The 20,434-nt window shown below is 39.9% G+C and overlaps 1 protein-coding gene across 1 annotated transcript; it reads right to left on the bottom strand.

The window, feature by feature from the left end:
* Positions 1–1,330: 1,330 nt before the first annotated feature.
* On the bottom strand, positions 1,331–19,823 carry LOC149445744 (uncharacterized). The gene is made up of 5 exons (XM_089653446.1): positions 19,638–19,823; positions 8,949–9,097; positions 7,556–7,724; positions 5,676–5,811; positions 1,331–1,812 (listed from the first exon to the last, which is right to left on the bottom strand). The coding sequence occupies exons 1-5, from the start codon at positions 19,684–19,686 to the stop codon at positions 1,530–1,532; spliced, it is 786 nt and encodes a 261-aa protein (XP_089509572.1). The 5' UTR covers positions 19,687–19,823; the 3' UTR covers positions 1,331–1,529.
* Positions 19,824–20,434: the final 611 nt, after the last annotated feature.

The following is a 20,434-nucleotide window of genomic DNA, read 5'->3' as shown; positions in this document are numbered from 1 at the left end:
CCCTGGGCAATAGAGAATCATGGGGCCCCTGTGTCCTTGCCCAAACTCAAAAAAGCCTATGAAAAAGGTACCAGGGGCATCTCATGGGGCCCCCTACTGACCTCGGGCAGCGCCCGAGTTTCCAAATGGTCAGTCCGCCCCTGGTTGTAATTTTTTGGAAAATTTAGAATTACACTTTACTTTTCTTTTTCACATAATATCACCAGTGCAGTACAGCGGTGGCGATCAAGGACACTGAATGGTGACTGTGCGGGGAAAATTTATATACAGTGTGTGTGTGTGTGTATATATTTTTATTTTTTTTCTTTAATAAAACACTGGCATCACAGCTAATAACTTGATACAGATGAGCTGTGATTGGCCCAGTTTGTACATGTGATCACTGTGACAAATCACAGCTAACAACACAATTGTATACAATGGATGACATGAAAGGAAGCCGTCCACTGTTACAGTTGTCCTGTGACCTGCTGTGATTGGTCACAGCAGTCACATGGTGCCGGCAACGGACTGGTACACAAATCAGTCATTGGCTGTGTTCACAGATCTCGCCGCAGCATGGACCTGAGGGTGCATGCTAGGCTGTGGTGTGGGAGGATGTCATATGATGTCCACACGGACCAACGAGAGTACTGCTTGCCTGTCATTCTCTTATAGGCTGGGCGGGAACGGGTTAAAAAGGCAGCCTACATTTTACTCTCAGTTGAGCTTTCCTTTGTGAAAATGTTCTTCTAGGTAAAGCTTAAAGTGACCCTAAGCTCTAAATAAAGAAAAATACCTTCTTCCTGTTAGAGGGTGGCTACGTTTGTTTTTCGTGGTCCCACTGTATGATGGAGTGTAGCCACCCTCTCTTGATGGCTCACAAAATGGACTAATTCCAAACAAATAGAAGAAAGTGGGAGAAGGAGAGGTTTGGGAGCACATGAGGGACATTAAAACACAGTAAGAAATGATTTAATGAAAAATAGATTACAGGGCCATTAAGTAGTGGCTGTGTATAGATTATGGAGAATAAAAATATTGTTTAAAGTGGTTCTAAAGCCTTAAGGTTTTTCACCATAATACATTCATTCTATGCATTAAGGTAAAAAAACCTTCTATGCTGCAGAATCCCCCCCCCCCCCCAGCCCCCCCTTATTCTTACCTGAGCTGATCTGATCCAGCAATATGCACGAGAGCATTGGCTCTTGCCGCTGTCTCCCTACTCCCTGGGCAGATTGATAGCAGCAGGAGCCATTGGCTTCTATACACCCTTGAGTTGTACATTTGTACCTGACAGAATGGCATATATAGTCATTTTAGGGATAGCAGCAAGATAACAAGTGGCATGTGTACAATAAGGGATCATTCATTTGTTAGAAAATAAATAATCTGTTTCACAATATCACAAGCATGATATGTCCTGCATAAAAGAGTTGTGTTCAATGAACATGCTGATGTATAGTTCTTGAAGGATTATGTAGCTTCTGGGTTCAGTTCTGTAAATCCAACACTGAATTTGATGTCACACTTCCCCGTGGTATGTGGTTTCACCTGTATACAAGACCTAAGTGTGTATGTGGGTAAAATGTCCTGGATTTTTCCTGTAAGTAATCCATGCTGAAGCCAAGGTCCATTACTTGGGAGTGGAGAGTCCTGTTGTCCTTTAGGTCAGACTTAAAGACTGTTTCTTGTAGCCGTCTAACCAAGGCCTGGAGCTCAGTGTTTAGGTTCTGCAGAGCTTCGTTTTCACTACATAGGATATTTCTCTCTCTGATGGCAAGGTCGCGTTCCCATTTGGCTATAGTGATTTTCTCTTCAAGTTCCTTCAGGCTGTCAAGACAGTTATACAGACATTATGGAATTAGCGTATGGTCCAGGCTTGGGTCCCACAGCCACCCCCACCCTTCCCATTTGCAGTCTCCCTTTGGTGCTCCCCTACAATGAAGAACAAAAATCAGTATACATTATTTTGTATTTCCAAGTGACTTTGGCCAGGTTCAATAATGGGTCCTCTCTGCCCTCTTCTTCCTCCTACAATGGGCGCATTGTATCCATGTATGGGCAGGCTGGCTGTACAGAAATTGATCTACTGAATGACTTCTGTAAAACCAGCCTGTTGGGTTTTTCCAAAACAATCAGTGTTGCCGGCTATTGCTGGCAGCACTGAGCGGTGTATTCTGACGGCTGAGAAAGCTCCCCGCCGTCAGAACACAATAGCACGGTGGATGGAGGAATTGGGTGGATGTGGGAATTGGGTTGTTTTTTTTCTGTTGGTTCAATGAAAAAATAAATGATTAATCTATGGCCAGCTTTAGTCTGTTTTTCAACAGAACAAGGTGTCCTGCAGTTGTAGCAGTTAGAAGGTTGAAACAATTTACCACTGACAGGGTTGCCTACAATGATCAGCTTTTATTTATGTAAAACCTTTATCCCAAAATGAACAAAAAAAAACAGTTTTCTGTAACTGCTTATAACATCTTGGAGTTTGGCTTCAATTTGTTAGTGTATTTAAATCTGCAATTGCATCCATAACTACTCTTCCCACAGACTGACAATGCTGCTGTCCAAAGGAATCTCATTTTCTCCTTCATCCAGAGTGACTAGGCATGCTAATATAGGAGGTGTGTTACTGGGTAGATTACCAGGTGAAACCAAAAAGGAAATAAACCTAAAAATATAAAACTAATGCAGGGCTGGTAAGCTGCAATATATTATAGTTTTGGTTTTAAAGACTAAGTTTACCAATAAATGTACATATATTTGCAGGATTGCATTATTTTTTTCCACATGAGCCTGCAGAGCATTGCACCGAAGATCAGTTGATAGCAGGTGCAATGCCAGGCTGCTGCAAACTCCCCCTTCAGCTTTCTGTCTGTTCTTCCATAAAGGCTTTCATTTAGAAAGCTGGAGAAAGATTCAATGGACTGCAAGCCTGCTGATCAGCGTAATCGTAGTCTATTGAGAAGTACAAGCTGCCTGCTGTGTTATATTCCAGGCACTTACTAACTGCAGCTCTGTTGCCCATACCTCCTGTATCTGTTACAGAGTTGTAGGCAGTGTGAATGGTCTACAAGGGGGCTGATCAGCACACTTGTGGTCCATTGAAACTACAATTCAGTGTGCCGTGGTGGAAGACAAGACCTGGGTGTATCATGTAACATGCTCCTAGAGGTGAACCTACCCTTTAATAACGCTTTAAGGCTCCATGCACACTGGCTTAAAAAAAAGCCGCTCCTAGAGGAGTTTAGCGTTTTGCCTGTAGAAGCAAAAAATGTTATTCTATGTGTCCATGCACATTAGGTGGTCTAGAGGTGTTTTCTTTAACCGTTTCCATACCGGGCACTTTTACCCCCTTCCTGCCCAGGCCATTTTTCATGTTTCAGCGCTCTCACACTTTGAATGACAATTGCGCGGTCATACAACATTGTACCCAAACTAAAATTTTAACATTTTCTTCACACAACTAGAGCTTTCTTTTGGTGGTATTTAATCACCACTGGGGTTTTTATTTTTTGCTAAATTAATAAAAAAAGACCGAAAATTTAGAAAAAAAACAAACGCGTTTTTCTTTGTTTCTGTTATAAAAGTTTGCAAATAAATTGTTCTTCATAAATTTAGGCCAAGATGTATTCTGCTACACGTCTTTGGTGAAAATAACCCAAATTAGGATGGATTTTTTAGTTTGTAGGAAAGTTATAGAGTTCACAAACTATGGGATATATCTCACTATTGATCAATCCTGAAGTACTGACTGGCATGGCGGTGATCAGGAACACTGACTGGTGACTGGTGAAAAAAAAACTATAATATTTTTTTAATTTTGTATATTTAAAATTTTTTATTACTTTTTTTTTCTTTTTTTTTCATATTTCACTATGACCAAAGTAGTACAATGTTACCATAGTAACATTGTACTACTTTGGGGAAGTGATCAGTATTTTTTTTTTTTTTTTTACACAATTTGCTTATAGTAAAGAATTACTTTGCTATAAGCAAACATTTACCTGAATGACATTGATTCATTCAGGTTTTTTTTTGTGCTTAGCTGTGATTTGGCCACGGTTAATCACATGACACAGATGGGCTGTGATTGGCCCAGCTTGTGCATGTGATCGCTGTGACCATTCACAACTAGGCACACTAGTATACAATGGATGGCATGAATGAAGCCATCCATCGTATACAACTGTCATGTGACCTGCTGTGATTGGTCACAGCAGGTCACATGGCATCGGCAATGGGGGCTGGTACTCAGATCTGTCATCGTCCGAGGTACACGGCCGGTGACAGATCGCGCCACTGCGCATGGCGTCCATATTGCGTCCACCCGGAACGCTGAGTGATTTTTCCGGCCGCCAATCGGCCATTGGCCGGGCGGCAAAAGTTTAAGCTCCGCATTTAGAGGCAGAGAAAAACCTCTCTGTTTTGTGTTTTTGAGAGTGTTTTTCTGGCAGATAAAAAAACGCTAAACACTCCTAAACCCTAGTACAAAAAGCGCTCAAAATTACCATTTTTTTCTGCCAAGATCACTGGTGTTTTTAAAAGCTACTGTGCATGGAGCCTAAAGCAGACTTTGGTGTGATATATTGTTTGTTTCATGCATGCCAAGTTTTAAAATAAGCTTTAAAAGATATTATTGATATCATTAGGCTGAAATGAATATTGGTTCAACATGCAGAATTAATTCATCAATCATAAGCATTTGTCATGGTGGTTCAGACTGGCTAAGTATACATTTAGGAAAAATAACAAATAGAAACACAACAATTTTGAATGATTTCTTAGGCTGGCCATAGATGGTGCGATTTTCTTTCCAGCAAACAGGGGTCAGTGTTCATGGGGGAATCTCTCCCGCGGGGCTATTGGGTTTCCCTGCCAGGAAAAAAAACACAGTGCTTACTGCTAACAGCTATAGCTGCTGGCAATAATCGCATGAAAAATCAGAAAGGCTGGTTATTGTACCCAAAGTGATCGATCAACCAACTTGGGTACAATCAGTCTGCCCATACATGGTTCGAATCTCAGCCGGTCCTTGCTGAACTGGCTGAGATTTGAACTGTCTATGGCTGGCTTTACTGATTGCTATATGTTATCATGTCTTGAATTTCCATGTGCCCAATAATTTACATTATCTTTAAGATAATGTAAAAGAGCCGAGAATTAGAAAATTACCCTTTACGTTGGTGGCCAGTTGAATGAACGTGCTTTTACATTTGTTGTCAGTGAAGAGAGTGTCTCACTTACAACTAAAAAGATCATTGGTGCCAGTGGTTACTTACCTGAGAGAAAAGGAGGCTTGACTAGTCTCACATCTCGGCGTTGTTAGCCCCTAAGAGAGCGCCATTAGGTGGAAGGGCAATCTGCCATTACTCCAGGAACACCTAGCAACCTCTGGAGGATCCCTGGTTGAGAAAGGCTGCTCTGTACAATTGTATATATGGAAGTGGTGGGAAATACTTGGACCCCACTTAAGCTATTTTCCATATTTGGGACACTTTCTCCTATGAATATTGTGACGTGCAACCAGTTCTTTTGGATTTCCACACCAATATCCAGAAAAAGACTAAAACAGAAATGTAAATGAAAATATCCTTTGTAAATGAAATGTCTTATGGTGCCTTTGGTGATGGTAAAGAAACCCCCCATGATAAATACAGCCCTGGCAAAGATAGCTAATAACCACCACCACATACTTGCTCATGTATTTGTTTTTCATCCTTTTAATCTTCTTTCTGAGCTGTTCATTTTCTTGCTTGATTGCTCTGTTGTATTCATGATGTAGTAATATTGCTTCGTTCAGGAGTTGCTTGTTTTGAGGAACGGGCATAACTGGATGAGAGTACATAAATCCAAAATAATAAATGTTATAGAAGACAGGTTTAAAAGAACCTCACCATTCGTATACCTACTAAAGCAGGACCATTTTTATGTCTAATTAACATAAGCCATTGCAATTGCACAGCCACCCGCAGAGCATTTCATACACATTCTCTGTGTATAATAAAAGGTCCCAGACTGGTACTCTGCAATATGCAACTCATCCGGGTCCTCATTGACAATAGTTTGTTGTTTTACACCCTGGCCACATCAAAGTCGATTTTGAAATCGTGCGACTTACAGTGAATTCATTGCGATTTGCAAGACATCTGACACAGATGTCTATGCAAATCTCAACAAAAGTAGTGTATGCACTACTTTAGAAATCTGTGCGGCTTCGACCAAGTTAAACCAATATGACTACTCTAATAGCGGACAATAGGGTGCAACTTGGCATACAATTTGCAAGTCGCATGCCATGCAAATTGCATACCAAGTTGCACACGATGTGATCAGGGGCTTAATCAACAGATGTAGGTTTAATGACAGTGGACAAACTGCCCTTCTCATCATTCTCTACCCCCCAGAATAAAGCTGGCCATACACATATACATTTTCTTTGTGCAGCCTAGCGGGCTCAGAAAAATAAATTTAACAGATTCCTTCATACATGTTACACTGTGAGGATGGATGAATCCCTCACTGCGGCTATTATAGCATGCCTTCCTCTGAGGTGTCTGCTACTAAAATGCTCAAACACCAGCTGCATGTTCACTTGTTGCTGCTGTAACCCTTGTTGCTATCTACACTGTTCTTGCCATACTTACACTAATTGCACTATAGTGGTTGTAAACCTCAGATATGAAATATGAAGCATATCCCACCATAGTGTGTACTTGTCCCAATTAAGAGCTCTAAACAGCATTTCTGTCTGCTGCTTTGTTCCTCTGCTATCAGCATGAATCACTTCTGGCAAGTTTTCCTGACACCAAAAGAAAAATGGTGACAGAGGAGGGACCGCCAGCAGATTGACAGCCTCAGATCTGTTCCTGTGAACTGTGTGGAGGGGGTGTGTGTCTTCCCTCCTATCAGCTCCCAGAACTTTGCTCAGTGAGCTCTGCAGTGGGTAATTTCAGCTCTCCACCCTCTTCTTTCTGAACTCTTACAAGCTTTATAAATTTTGGACTTTGGCTATAGGTAAGAGAAGACAGCTAATAAACAGGTACAACTTATATAGGAGGAATTGTTTAATCTCGGTGTATCACCTGAGACCATTCACTTCCCTGGGTATATGTGATGGTTTATAACCAAAGATAATTATGATTAAAACCAAAGACTCCGTTCAGTGCACTTAAGTGTATCAGATATCTGCTGACGTGTTAGTTCGCATAATGTTACCACCATGAGTCCCTACTTTTACATTTTCTGACAGCAATCTTGCTATATAACGTTCTTAATACATTCCAAGAAATATAGCAGAGGAACACAACGGGAAGTGAGAGGAAATTTCTCAAAAGTGAAAGGAAAGCCCCTCTTAAAGAGTTGTCATCAAACCCATTGGAAGATTTCTTCTCACCCCTGTTCAGGTTAAACCATCAGATAATCATTCCCTACTGTATAATCTATTCAAAACTAAAGGTTGTGGCTATAAATACATTTTAAATACATTTTATGTAATCTACTGCTTTTAAAACCACATTTTTGCTGGAGAGAACCAGTAATGACACACATTCTATGCAGAATGCAAAAATCTCACCTTCAGGTAACTCATGGGTTTTGTTGCTTACTGCCTTTTGAAGGATCTGGGCTAGGTGACGGTGATCAGTCTCATGCAGTATAGCACAAAATGTTGTGAAAACATGGTAGTCTGCTCTTTTCAGTATATCAATTAGTTTGGAAATCTTCTGCTCTGGAACATCTTCTAGCTGCATTTTTAAAAACATTTTATTTAAAGTTCATGTAACATTGCTGAGAATGAAATTAAATTTACTTTTAAGAAATGTAGATGGACTTATACAACTGATTCCAACTAAAGTGCTCCTGAAGCCAGATATCACCATTATACAGGGGAAAGTAAGTATCCCAGACCTTACTGTACATTGAGGTTAACAATATTTTATGACCTGATTGGATCATACTTTTTTCATCAAGTGAGGGAGTGTGCTTTTAACTGAAGAAGAAAAACTATAGACAAAACAAGAGCTCTGTTCTTCATAGAGTGTATTATGGTTGATTAAACGTGTAATAGCAATTATGTATGAACCCCCATACTACAAAAACCTGAGGGCATTTGTAACTTTTGTCCCTGTCCGTACCTTCTGATCCCCTGTAGTCATGCCTTATTGTAATATATAATACATATTGCCTGGACCTAATTGGATTCTGTCATCTAATGGCCATTGCTTACCAGGTTCCTCTAGAGCAGTGGTTCGCAACCTGGGGGTCGAACGACCCTTTCACAGGGGTCCCCTAAGACCATCAGAAAACACATATTTCCAATGTGTAAAGAGCAGCTACTGTGTAGAAAGCAGCTGCTGTGTTGAAAGCAGCTACTCTGTTAAAAGCAGCTACTGTGTTGAAAGCAGCAGTATTGGAGGTAAAACAACACTCATGAATTATAATTACTGGGTAAATAATTTTATGGTTGGGGGTCACCACAACATGAGGAACTGTATTAAAGGGTCATGGCCTTAGGAAGGTTGAGAACCACTGCTCTAGAGGTTACTAGGGGTTCCTTGAGCTGTGGATTATTTACCTTCAATTTTATGATGCCTGCGTAGTTCTGGAACCATTGCCACTTGTCAGAGCCAGTTAAATGACATCAATGATCTTTCTAGCTGTCCATAAGGGTGGCATTCTGACTACCAATCTAAAAGCATTCATCCCACTGGCCACCAGTGTAAAAGGGGCAAGCTTCCCACTGGCCACCAATGTAAAAGGGGCATGCTTCCAACTGGCCACCAAGCGTTTGGTTTTAGCGGGGGTTCTCCAAGACCTGAAAATCATTTTGAGGGTTCCTCTGGGGTAAAAAAGAAAGGTTGAGAAAGGCTGAACTAATATGTGAAAGGACAAACAGTGGTATGAATCGTGACAAAAACATGAGACAAACATTTTAATGTGCCTTGTATGTAATGGTTGAATGTCCTCACCTCCAATAAACCTATCTGATCGGTTGTCAAGATCCCATTTTCCTTAAGCCTCCTATAGACAGGAGAGGTGAGAGAAAGGTGCTTCGCGATGAGTTTGTGGTAATGCTGGAGAATGCCACTGTGGATGTCTTTCTTTCCAGCTGAACCCACTAAAATTCAATATACATACACAAAATACAGTAAGTAGGGCTAGTAGACTGTGCAGCAGTATAACATAAAAAAAGTGCAGGTTTATATAGAGATGTAAACACAGTAGCCTGCTTAATTTCTCAATGAGTGCAAGAATGCAGCCAGAGAAAAAGAGAAATGATTGCTTTTACAGCCTTTATGGGTGTAAAAGCAATCAGTGTAAAAAAAAAAATCTTCATCACTCCCCACAAGTAGTAGTGTCACTATGGTGACACTGTACTGCTAGGGTGACAGTATGTTAACAAAAAACAAATCATAATATAAAAAAATAAAATAAATATGTAAAAAAGTTTTTAAAAATTATAATTTTTGGTTATAAACTAATTTTGGTTATTTTTTTTTAAACTAAAAAGATAGCCGAATACATTTTGGCCAAGTTTTATGAAAGATTATATATTTGCAAAATGTTTTTTTAAAATGTTTGGACTTTTTCATTTATATAGCAAAAAAAAAAAAAATCCCAGTGGTGAATGAATACCACCAAAATAAAGTTTTATCTGTCTCCAAAAATGCTACAAGATTCATATGGGTACAGTGTTGTATGACCGTCAATTGTCATTCAAAGTGTGATAGCACTGAAAGCTGAAAATTGGCCTGGACTGGAAGGGGGTGAAAGTGTCTGGACTTGAAGTGGTTAAAGTACACTCTTATGTCAGTGCTGGTGGTCAATAAGAATGTAATCATTCTGATATTTACCTAATTGAATTCAATTAGCTTTCGGGCATAAAAGGAAATGGTCAAAACATGAAGTTAAACAATAAATACTGTGGGTATAAGAAAGAATCCCCCTTTGAAATAATCACAATTGTTGCTTTGCAGCCAGAAATGAAGACAGAGACAGTTTTTGTTTTATCCAGCTGTATTTACTCAGTGCAACTTATTACATCCAAGTGAAAGATATAACACCAATATGTCAGAAACAAAATTAACAAAAAGAATCACCGAGTTATAAAAAGGATCACCCCTCCTAAAAATGACTTGGAAACTCAATCAGGTGTAGCTAATCATTTTCTCAATGGCACACAAAACCATTTGATTACAAAAAAAGTCAAAGGCTTGATCAATGCCTAGAAACACAGTGAAGTCTATTATTAAGGCTGGCCATACATTATACAATTTTCTTGAGAATTTTGCTTTAGATTTACCAAAAACCATATAATATTAGATCAAACCTAAAAAAACCCACTTTCATTAGTATCCAATTAGGCAGACCCCTGCACTACATAGTTGAAGGTAAATCTAAAGGAAATTGGACAGAAAATTGTATAGTGTATGGCCAGCCTAAGAATTGGAAGGTATTTGGTACAACACAGACCCTCCCTGGATCAGGACGTCGCTCCAAACTGGGTGAAGGTGCCAGGAGGAAACTGGTCAGAGTAAATACAGCTGGATAAAACTAAAACTATGTCTGTCTTCACTTCAGGCTACAAAGCAACAAAATGTGATTATTTTAAAGGGGGTGATTCTTTTCTGTACCCACTGTATACTGAAATATTCTATATACAGTGAGGAACAGAAGTATTTGAACACCCTGTGATTTTGCAAGTTCTCCCACTTAGAAATCATGGAGTGGTCTGAAATTCACATTGTAGTTGCATTCCCACTCTGAGAGACCGAATTAAAAAAGAATTCAGGAAATCACATTGTATGATTTTTAAAGAATTTATTTGTCTTGCACTGCTGAACATAAGTATTTGAACACCTGAGAAAATCAGTATTAATATTTGGTACAGAAGCCTTTGTTTGCAATTTTAGAGGTCAAACGTTTCCTGTAGTTCTTGACCAGGTTTGCACACACTGCAACAGGGATTTTGGCCCACTCCTCCACACAGATCTCCTCTAGATCTGTCAGGTTTCGAGGCTGTTGCTGAGAAACAGAGTTTCAGATCCCTCCAAAGATGTTCTATTGGAATTGGGTCTGGAGTGCTTCTTACGGAGCCACTCCTTGGTTATCCTGGCTGTGTGCTTCGGGTCGTTGTCATGTTGGAAGACCCAGCCACGACCCATCTTCAATGCTCTGACTGAGGGAAGGAGGTTGTTGCTCAAAATCTCACAATAAATGGCCCCATTCATCCTCTCAATACAGTGCAGTCGTCCTGTCCCCTTCGCAGAAAAGCACCCCCAAAGCATGATGTTACCACCCTCATGCTTCACAGTAGGGATGGTTTTCTTGGGATGCAACTCATCCTTCTTTTCCTTCAAACATGGCGAGTAAAGTTTAGACCAAAAAGTTCTACTTTGGTCTCATCTGACCACATGACTTTCTCCCATGCCTCCTCTGGATCATCTAGATGGTCATTGGCAAACTTCAGACAGGCCTGGACATGTGATGACTTGAGCATGGGAACCTTCCGTGCAATGCATAATTTGAAACCATGACGGCGTAGTGTTCTACCGACAGTGACCTTTGAAACTGTGGTCCCAGCTCTCTTCATGTCATTGACCAGCGCCTCCCTTGTAGTTCTGGGCTGATTCCACACCTTTCTTATCATCAGTGATACCCCACGAGGTGAGATCTTGCGTGGAGCCCCAGTCCGAGGGAGGCTGACAGTCGTCTTTAGCCTCTTCCATTTTCTAACAATTGCTCCAACAGTTGATCTATTTTCACCAAGCTGCATGGCAATTGCGCCGTAGCCCTCTCCAGCATTGTGGAGGTCCACAATTTTGTCTCTTGTGTCTTTTGACAGCTCTTTGGTCTTGCCCATGGTAGTAGTTGGCGCCTGACTGACTGTGGGGTGGACAGGTGTCTTTAAAGAGCTCAGACAGGTGCTACTAAGTTAGATTAATGAGTGGAGTAGAGGTAGGCTTTTTAAAGGAACAGTAACAGATCTTTGAGAGCCAGAATTCTTGATGTTTCTTAGGTGTTCAAATACTTATGTTCAGCAGTGCAAGACAAATAAATTCTTTAAAAATCATACAATGTGATTTCCTGAATTTTTTAAAAAAATCTGTCTCTCAGAGTGGGAATGCACCTACAATGTGAACCTCAGACCCCTCCATGATTTCTAAGTGGGAGAACTTGCAAAATCGCAGGGTGTTCAAATACTTCTGTTCCTCACTATAGAACTTGGGCAGTGTAGCGTAGCCCTGGTCTGCAGTGCTGGCAGAAGAGGAGCAGCTACTTGGACCTGGATGTCAGTTTTATAACGCTGATGCCATTGTTCATGTTTGAGGACAGGACTTTGTGTCTGATCAGTGACAGAGATTATACACAGGTACAGCTACAAGGAGATGCTGCTATTACAAAACTGAGAGTAGCTGGCATGGTATGATGGGAGTAGATAACTACAGATCCTGCAAGGCACTGGGCCTCAGAGGATAGATGGTTTCCTGTTACTTTTCCCAGCCTAAAGAAGAAGAGGGGTGGAGGATGGCCAACAGAAGAGAGAGGGTATATTGCAGACTGCTGAGCTGTTATGGTGGTGTCACTCTAGTATAGAGTTTAGGAGGGGTTGCTGCCTACTGATTAACTAATTTGTGTCACGCTTATGTGCACATCGACCCGGCTCCGGGTTTTGTCTCCTGTCTGAGATGCTCGGGTTCCTGCCTATCCACCCTGAACCTAGGTATTATTGAGCCTCTACATCTGTGTGTTCGTGTTTGAGCAAGGTGTCCTCACATTGAAGTCGAACCCCTCTGGTTCCTGTGGTGTTCGCCAGTGCTTGAGTATTCCTATATTCTGTGTGTTGTTTGATCCTGTCTTTGTTCTCAGTGTTTTCTGTGTGTGGATACCTTCATTTCTTGTTGCTGTGTGTCTTTCTCAGCATTGTTTCTTGTTGTTTTTTTGCCCTGCAGCCCTTTCCAGCTTGCTGAGTCTCTCTCTGTACTGTTGCTCAGCTTCCCCCACTCTCTTCTGTGTACCATGTGTCCTTTCAGCATGCTATTTGGTTGCACTGTACCCACTTGGGTGTGTTAGAGAGCTGCAACCTGGGGTATACCTCGCAGCGCAACATCCACACCTCCAGTGGCTTTGGTGAAGACCAAGTGGCTCCTTAGATCCTGTGACTCTGACACACCTCCGTTTGCATACGGTCACACTGCTCCCGCACCTGGGAGGACCAATACCTGTTTATTATTATTATACAAGATTTATATAGCGCCAACAATTTCCTCAGCGCTTTACAATATAACAGGAGACAATACAGCAACAATACAGTTCAATACAAGAGGGTTAGGAGGGCCCTGCTCCTTGGCACTTACAATCTAGGAGGGAGGGGCTAGTACAAATAGTAGTAACTGAGGGGGATGGACTGGTAGGAGGAGTAGAAGATTCCATTATTAGCTGAGGGCAGGATAATCCTCCCTGAAGAGATAGGTTTTCAGAGATCGCCTAAAAGTGAGCAGAATAGGCGATAGTCTGATAAATTGGGGTAGAGAGTTCCAGAGGATGGGTAAAGCTCTGGAGAAGTCCTGGAGACGAGCATGGGAGGAGGTGACAAGGGAGATAGAAAGCAGGAGGTCCTACGAGGAGCGGAGAGGACGGTTTGGGTGATAATTGGAGACAAGATTGGTGATGCAATTTGGGGCAGAGTTATAAATGGCTTTATATGTTATTGTTAATGTTTTGAATTTTTTCCATTGGGCAATGGGAAGCCAGTGGAGGGATTGGCAGAGAGGGGTGGATGTAAAGTGGATGAGTCTGGCAGCAGCATTCATGATAGACTGAAGAGGGGATGGCCTGCGATGAGCTAAGCCAATGAGGAGGGAGTTACAATAGTCGAGGCGAGATATAACCAGGGAGTGAATAAGTTGCTTAGTTTAGTTGTTGCATTGGCCTGCTAGATCTATTTGCAGAGCCTTGAGCATAGGAACAGGGGACCTGAGAAACAACGGCTTCTTCAGGGGTAAGCGCTACCCTAACTTTGCCAAAAAGTGAGTAATTTCTCACAAAAAAGAAAAACACTGCACTTAGGTAAAATAGAATCTGTCAGCACCAAGAGTTAGGATACATAAACTCAAAAAACAAAATTAACATTAATATTGTGAATATTACTATTAATAATATATATACTAATATGGGATAAGGATCAAACAAGTGAAAAAAAACCAAACCTGTTATAAAGACTGTTATAAAGACTTTCAGAAGGAAAGTCCATAAATAATGATGGAAAGCAAAAGAAAGTGCAAAGAATCTTGATCAAAGCAAAGAAAACACCACCAAGAGTTCATGGTATTGAAAAACTCTGGCCAGTGATAAAAATGCACTCGGTCCAGAACACAAACAACAGCTTTTTAATAAACCACAATGACCCCCGTATAAACAGGTCAGGCAGCGCTTCAAAGGATTGAGAAATCCCATCCAGCGTATCACCTTCTCTGGCTGATGAATGTAAACAACATGCCACCAAAGTTCAGGAGACACTTCGACTTTTTCTGCAGTTTTATTGCGATTTCACATACATAGAATATAATGGAAATCGCACTGCAAATTGCAAGAAATCGTTGAAAATCTTCACAAGTAGCAATAAAGCCTTCAGACATCGCACCTGAAATCACACACAAATCGCACAATTTTAAATCGCAGCAGTGTGACCAGTGACTAAATGGTCATAACATGCCACGTGATAAATGTTAGTAATGGATATTACAACCGTTAATACTGATGGATTTTGCAGTTTTCTTTAAGATGACTTCTCAGTGTAATATCTATGGATGATGATTCATATTATTTAGGAGGAAAGCGTGTATAAAAATGATCAAAATATCTAAAGATAACTTTTTTTGCAAGCACTTTATAAAATTTGGTGGCGCATTATTGCACTTTTCAGTGCACTGTAATAGAAGTGTATTGTAAAGGTGGTCGGGGTACCATTTAGAATGAATGGTTACTGCAGCACAGTGGTGTGAATGGCTCTTACAAATAAGTTAAGATTTGCATATTGGTCCTAATATAATTATGTATGAATGTGAGTTAGGGACCTTAGGTTGTAAGTTCCATGAGGGCAGAAAGTGATGTGAATGTACAAATATATGTAAAGCGCTGCGTAAATTGATGGCGCTATAGAAATACCTGTGATTTTAAAAAATAATTTTATATATGTGTATATATATATATATATATATATAGTTGTGTTCAAAATAATAGCAGTGTGTTGAAAAAAGTGAAAAATATATCAAATTTGTGTTGTTCCTCTAAAAAAAAAATTTAAGAAAAGTGAATATTAGACTGTTCAAAAAATAGCAGTGTTTGTATTTTTCTTTACAAACTCAAACATTCACTATATAAACTGAAAAATGTTTGAAGATTTTGCTTTCCTTTGAATCACTTAATGAATATTTAGTTGTATAAGCACTGTTTCTGAGAACTGCTGTACATCTGTGTTGCATGGAGTCAACCAACTTCTGGCACCTGTGAACAGGTATTCCAGCCCAGGATGATTGGACTACATTCCACAGTTCTTCTCTATTTCTTGGTTTTGCCTCAGAAACTGCATTTTTGATGTCACCCCACAAGTTTTCTATTGGATTAAGTCCGGGGATTGGGCTGGCCACTCCATAACGTCAATCTTGTTGGTCTGGAACCAAGATGTTGCACATTTACTGGTGTGTTTGGGGTCGTTGTCTTGTTGGAACACCCATTTCAAGGGCATTTCCTCTTCAGCATAAGGCAGCATGACCTCTTCAAGTATTCTGATGTATTCAAACTGATCCATGATCCCTGGTATGCGATAAATAGGCCCAACACCGTAGTATGAGAAACATCCCCATATCATGATGCTTGTGCAACCATGCTTCACTGTCTTCACAGTGTACTGTGGCTTGAATTCAGTGTTTGGGGGTCGTCTGACAAACTGTCTCCGGCCACTAGACCCAAAAAAGAACAATCTTACTTTCATCAGTCAATAAAATGTTGCACCATTTCTCTTTAGGCCAGTCAATGTGCTCTTTGGCAAATTGTAACCTCTTCAGCATGTCTTTTTTTCAACAGTGGGACTTTGCGGGGGCTTCTTGCAGATAGCTTGGCTTCACATAGGCGTCTTCTAATTGTAACAGTACTCACAAGTAACTTTACACCTTCTTTGACCTTCCTGGAACTGATTGTTGGCTGAGTCCTTGCCATTTTGGCTATTCTTCTATCCATTTGAATGGTAGTTTTTCGCTTTCTTCCACGTTTGTTTTTTTGTTGCCATTTTAAAGCATTTGCGATCATTTTAGCTGAGCAGCCTATCATTTTCTACACTTTTTTATATGTTTTCCCCTCTCCAATCAACTTTTTAATCAAGGTACGCTGTTCTTCTGAACAATGTCTGGAACGACCCATTTTCCTCAGAATTTCAGAGAGAAATGCACTGTAACCAGCATGTACAACATTTGCTGCCTTCCTTCCTTAAATAAGGGCAATAATTGCCACCTGTTTTTCAAAGAATGAATGACCTCACTAATAGTACTCCACCCTGCTATTATTTTGAACATGCCCCTTTCAATTAGTGATTCAATTACACAGAATCAGCAGCATGCATGTCATGACTGTTGGGTCTGTTGGATTTCTATTACTCTACTACACCTGCTAGTAAATTATTTGCCATGTAGAAATATCATTTCTACCTAAAACAGTGATTGATCAGGTTAGTGATGTCTGACTACTATTATTTTGAACACAACTGTGTGTGTGTGTGTATATGTATATATTTATATTTCTGTCTATATTTCGTGTCTACTTTATTGACGTTCTCTTTTTCCTTACTGTTAGCATTTTGTTTTGAATGACGTTCTGTTTGAATTTCCCAGGTCTGTGAAAGGTTTACTTTAATGCTGTTATTCTGAATTCCATATTCAAGAAACGGGCACACCTTAATCTTAGTGATTTACCATAGAGTCATGTATACTATGCCATACTCAAAAACAAGCACACCTTTTGTGGTAATCATTTACCATGGAGACACATACATACTGTCCCTAGCATTATTTTTGTGCAATGTTTTGTCCTGTAGACATAATTGTTTTTTTTATGACTACTAATTTTACCCTTCCCTGTTTTCTCTTGCTGCTAGATAATTACAGGCTTCATTTCTGAGTAATTAGTAGCTGCAACCTGTAGAACACAACCCCTACTTGTCATACAAGACCTCCTCCAGGGAGGATTGTACAGAACATACACCCTGCAGGTATCTGTGTAAAGTATTATTATTATTATACAGTATTTATAAAGCGCCAATAGTTCGCTCAGCGCTGTACATTACAGAGGGGGACAGAACATGTGACAGAACAATACCAATACAATGCAAAACATGAGGGGATCGAGGGCCCTGCTCTTTCGAGCTTACAATCTAGGAGAGTAAGGGTTTGATGTTTGGATCCTCACCATTCAGAGAACTGCTGATCCAATGTAATAGGAAATATATTACATTTTCTATATTTGGTTTTGATACACATTAAGGGTACTGCTGCACTCTTTTCACAGTCATGACACGGAAAGAACAACATGAAGTGTAATTATTACTTTACATGTTCTGTTGTCTTTTCTATATTTGCCATATATCCTGAAGCTCCTCTTTAAGGCCACCAAGCGGGATTTCAATGTCATTTGACATGGAAGACTGACTTAGTCCACAATTACCCAACTTAAAGCAGTTCTTCACCCTAGCAGCAAATAATAAAAGTTAGCAGGTACAAATACCGTAGCTGCTGACCTTTAATAATAGGACACTCATCTGTGGGTCCTCACCTGGGCCAGCTCTGCGGGGTGCCAGAGTCTTTAGTGTGGGAAGCCAACTGTGACAGGCATGAAGCCGGCTGTGAGGCCACAAGCTAACGAACTTTGCCAATGGTCTTGCAGCTTTCTAGGACCCGAGACATGTCCCATAAGGTTGCGAAGGAAATGGGGGGGGTTGGGGAAATGGGAGCATTCGGTCGGATTGCCGTGATTATCTGACCAGAAGTGGAAGCGGGTACCTGTCAAAACCAGGTACCTGCTTCCCCCCAAAAAAATTTAAAGTGCTAAAACATCAAATGGGGGGGGGGAGAAGGAGGCAGCCAAGCAGAACTGCCGGATTTGGGTGAAGGTTCACTTTAAGTGGACCATACATCAGTGGAATTTCTTTTTACATTTTTGAAACAGTCTTTAAATTTTCAAATGATTAATGGGGTCAAGTCTACTATCATTTTAGATCATAGTGCCAAGAAAATTCGAAGATGCAAAATGTAAACCTTTTCTCAAACAAACAAAATTCTAAGGCCCAGTTCACACCTGAGTGTTTTAGGTGTAGTGCCGCCACACGTTACTAGGGCATAAAGGGGTTAAGGTGCAACAAATCACCCACAAATATATAAAATGTAAAAAAACAATGTGACATCCAAATCTTGGATCCAAAAACGCAAGAAGAGTTATACACAATGGGGGCTTGAAGTAGAGTTGGATATAAATTATGCATTACAGTTTTAGAATTATGAATATAATTTTTTATAGTAATTTTCATATTAAAAAAAAATGATACTCTATATTTGTAATAGATTTCAATTGTGTATTTTCTTTGTTTTTGTTAAAATAGAACTATAGCCAAAGCTTTTTCACTTTGGATAGAGAAAGGGAGGGTTATAACCTGTCAGATTTTTTTTTTTTTTTTTGCCATCTGTGCCCCATTGGGAAGATTTACCATTACTTCCTGACCCATAGCCAAAACAGGAAATCTCTGCAAATTAAGGGAATTCCTTGGGGACCCCCTAGGTCACCAGAACTAGTGTCCTTAATGGAAGATTTCCCTGCTATTACTTTTCTGGGGACAACCCAAAATTTGGGATTTTCTTTACTTTCAATGATAACGGTAAACAGTATAAATAGAGATGAATCTTCTTAATGAGGACACAGACAGCAATAAAAACTGACAGGTATTCTAATCCCACTCCACTCTATCCAAAACTTAAAAAAGTTTTGCCTTTAGTTATGCAGTAATATTGATGTTATATGTAGTTTGTTTATGAATTACTGTTCAAATTGGGGTATCTAGTTTAGAAATGTTATATATATTTAGTAGTCACTGCTTATAATTTGTTATAGATTTCTCTGGTAATGCCCATCACAGATGAACTTGCTGTAACTGTGAATGGGGATTTTGTTTAGGGAAAAAATGGTACATATTGCAATGCATATGTTCTAGGAACAAAAGAAACCTGTTTAATACATCTGGGATTCTATTCAAGTAGCAGATCTGCAAAAATCTGTAGGGGCCTTCAAGTTAGTTAACTTAATGAAGGTAAGGTTGAATACTCTGACAAACCATTTTTCATAGTGTATGGCCAGCTTTTTATGTGCATGAACAGACCTGCAGAAAGAGTCTATGGAATTTGTTTGACCAGGAAAGGGACAGGCTATGTAGATATTTATGAAGATGTACACAAGCTGAAAAAATAAAGGAAGACCATTTCTTGCAGTCATTCTTGATTACAAGGGCACATTGTCCAAATAATATCCTATTGCATTGCTGCCATTAAAAAGGTACCTTGTTCAATTTTATTTTGAGAACAAACAATGATAATGTTCCATTCATTGTAAATTGTACTTACAAAACACAGGCTTCTCATTAAAGCTGACTTTCTTCCTCCGGGTGCCCATGGTGTTCAAATGTCCATTAGCAGATCATAGTCAGTGGTTGTTTGAAGAGCATGATTTCTTGCTAGAACCTTCAGATGATATTGATTATCTAAAATGTTCTTTTGTAAGATACAAAACCAGTAGTGTGTGGATACATGTTATGTATAGTGGATGTCTACATTGCTCAATGTTTGAGGTCTTGTATTTCAGTAGAATTGGTTGCTATGAGGGAGGGAGTAAGTACCTCCTCCACCTTGTAAAGAGCCTTCACAAAGTTGCCTAGCAGTTTTATCTTAAACTGTACAAACTGTTTAATCCTCCCTTTGTTTGATCTTTCTTCCTGGTAAGCGGTATCATTAGCATGTATTTCATAAGAGCAGCAAGGAGACTTTATAAAGGGGGAAAGTAGTTGGAAACAAAAAGGTCCCTGAATCACAAATCAATCAAAAGTGACTGTATTATCAGGAAAACCAGTTTAATCTAAGGTCTCTGATGAATACATATAGCTACAGTGTAGTTGGATAATCTGTTCAATTTTAAACTGTGTAAGGGATTCTTTTAGAGCAGTGAAGATGAACATCCTTCCTCAGCTAAGCTGGCTATAGATTATGAAGGGTATGCATATAGCACTGTCAATTTATGCAACTTTTACATTATAGATATATTGTACATTCACATCAGACCCTAACCCACAAGGAGCTTACATTCTAAGGTCCTCAACATTGATACCTACACCTAGTAGGGCCAATTAAACTACCAACATTGAGAA

This window comes from Staurois parvus, unplaced genomic scaffold (genome assembly GCF_062004578.1).
Source record: "Staurois parvus isolate SC_StPar_1 unplaced genomic scaffold, SC_StPar_1.0 ptg000714l, whole genome shotgun sequence".
NCBI classification, from domain to species: Eukaryota; Metazoa; Chordata; class Amphibia; order Anura; family Ranidae; genus Staurois; species Staurois parvus.
The sequence above is the reverse complement of the archived record's forward strand: the minus strand, read 5'-3'. Positions and strand labels throughout refer to the sequence as shown.

Excerpts from the sequence above, each read along its gene's own strand:
- LOC149445744 (XM_089653446.1), bottom strand. The coding sequence starts at position 19,686 with ATGGGCACCCGGAGGAAGAAAGTCAGCTTTAATGAGAAGCCTGTGTTT. Across the intron at positions 9,098-19,637 it reads TAATGAGAAGCCTGTGTTTT|TGGGTTCAGCTGGAAAGAAA; the intron begins GTAAGTACAATT and ends ATTGAATTTTAG. Across the intron at positions 5,812-7,555 it reads AACCCATGAGTTACCTGAAG|TTATGCCCGTTCCTCAAAAC; the intron begins GTGAGATTTTTG and ends ACTCTCATCCAG.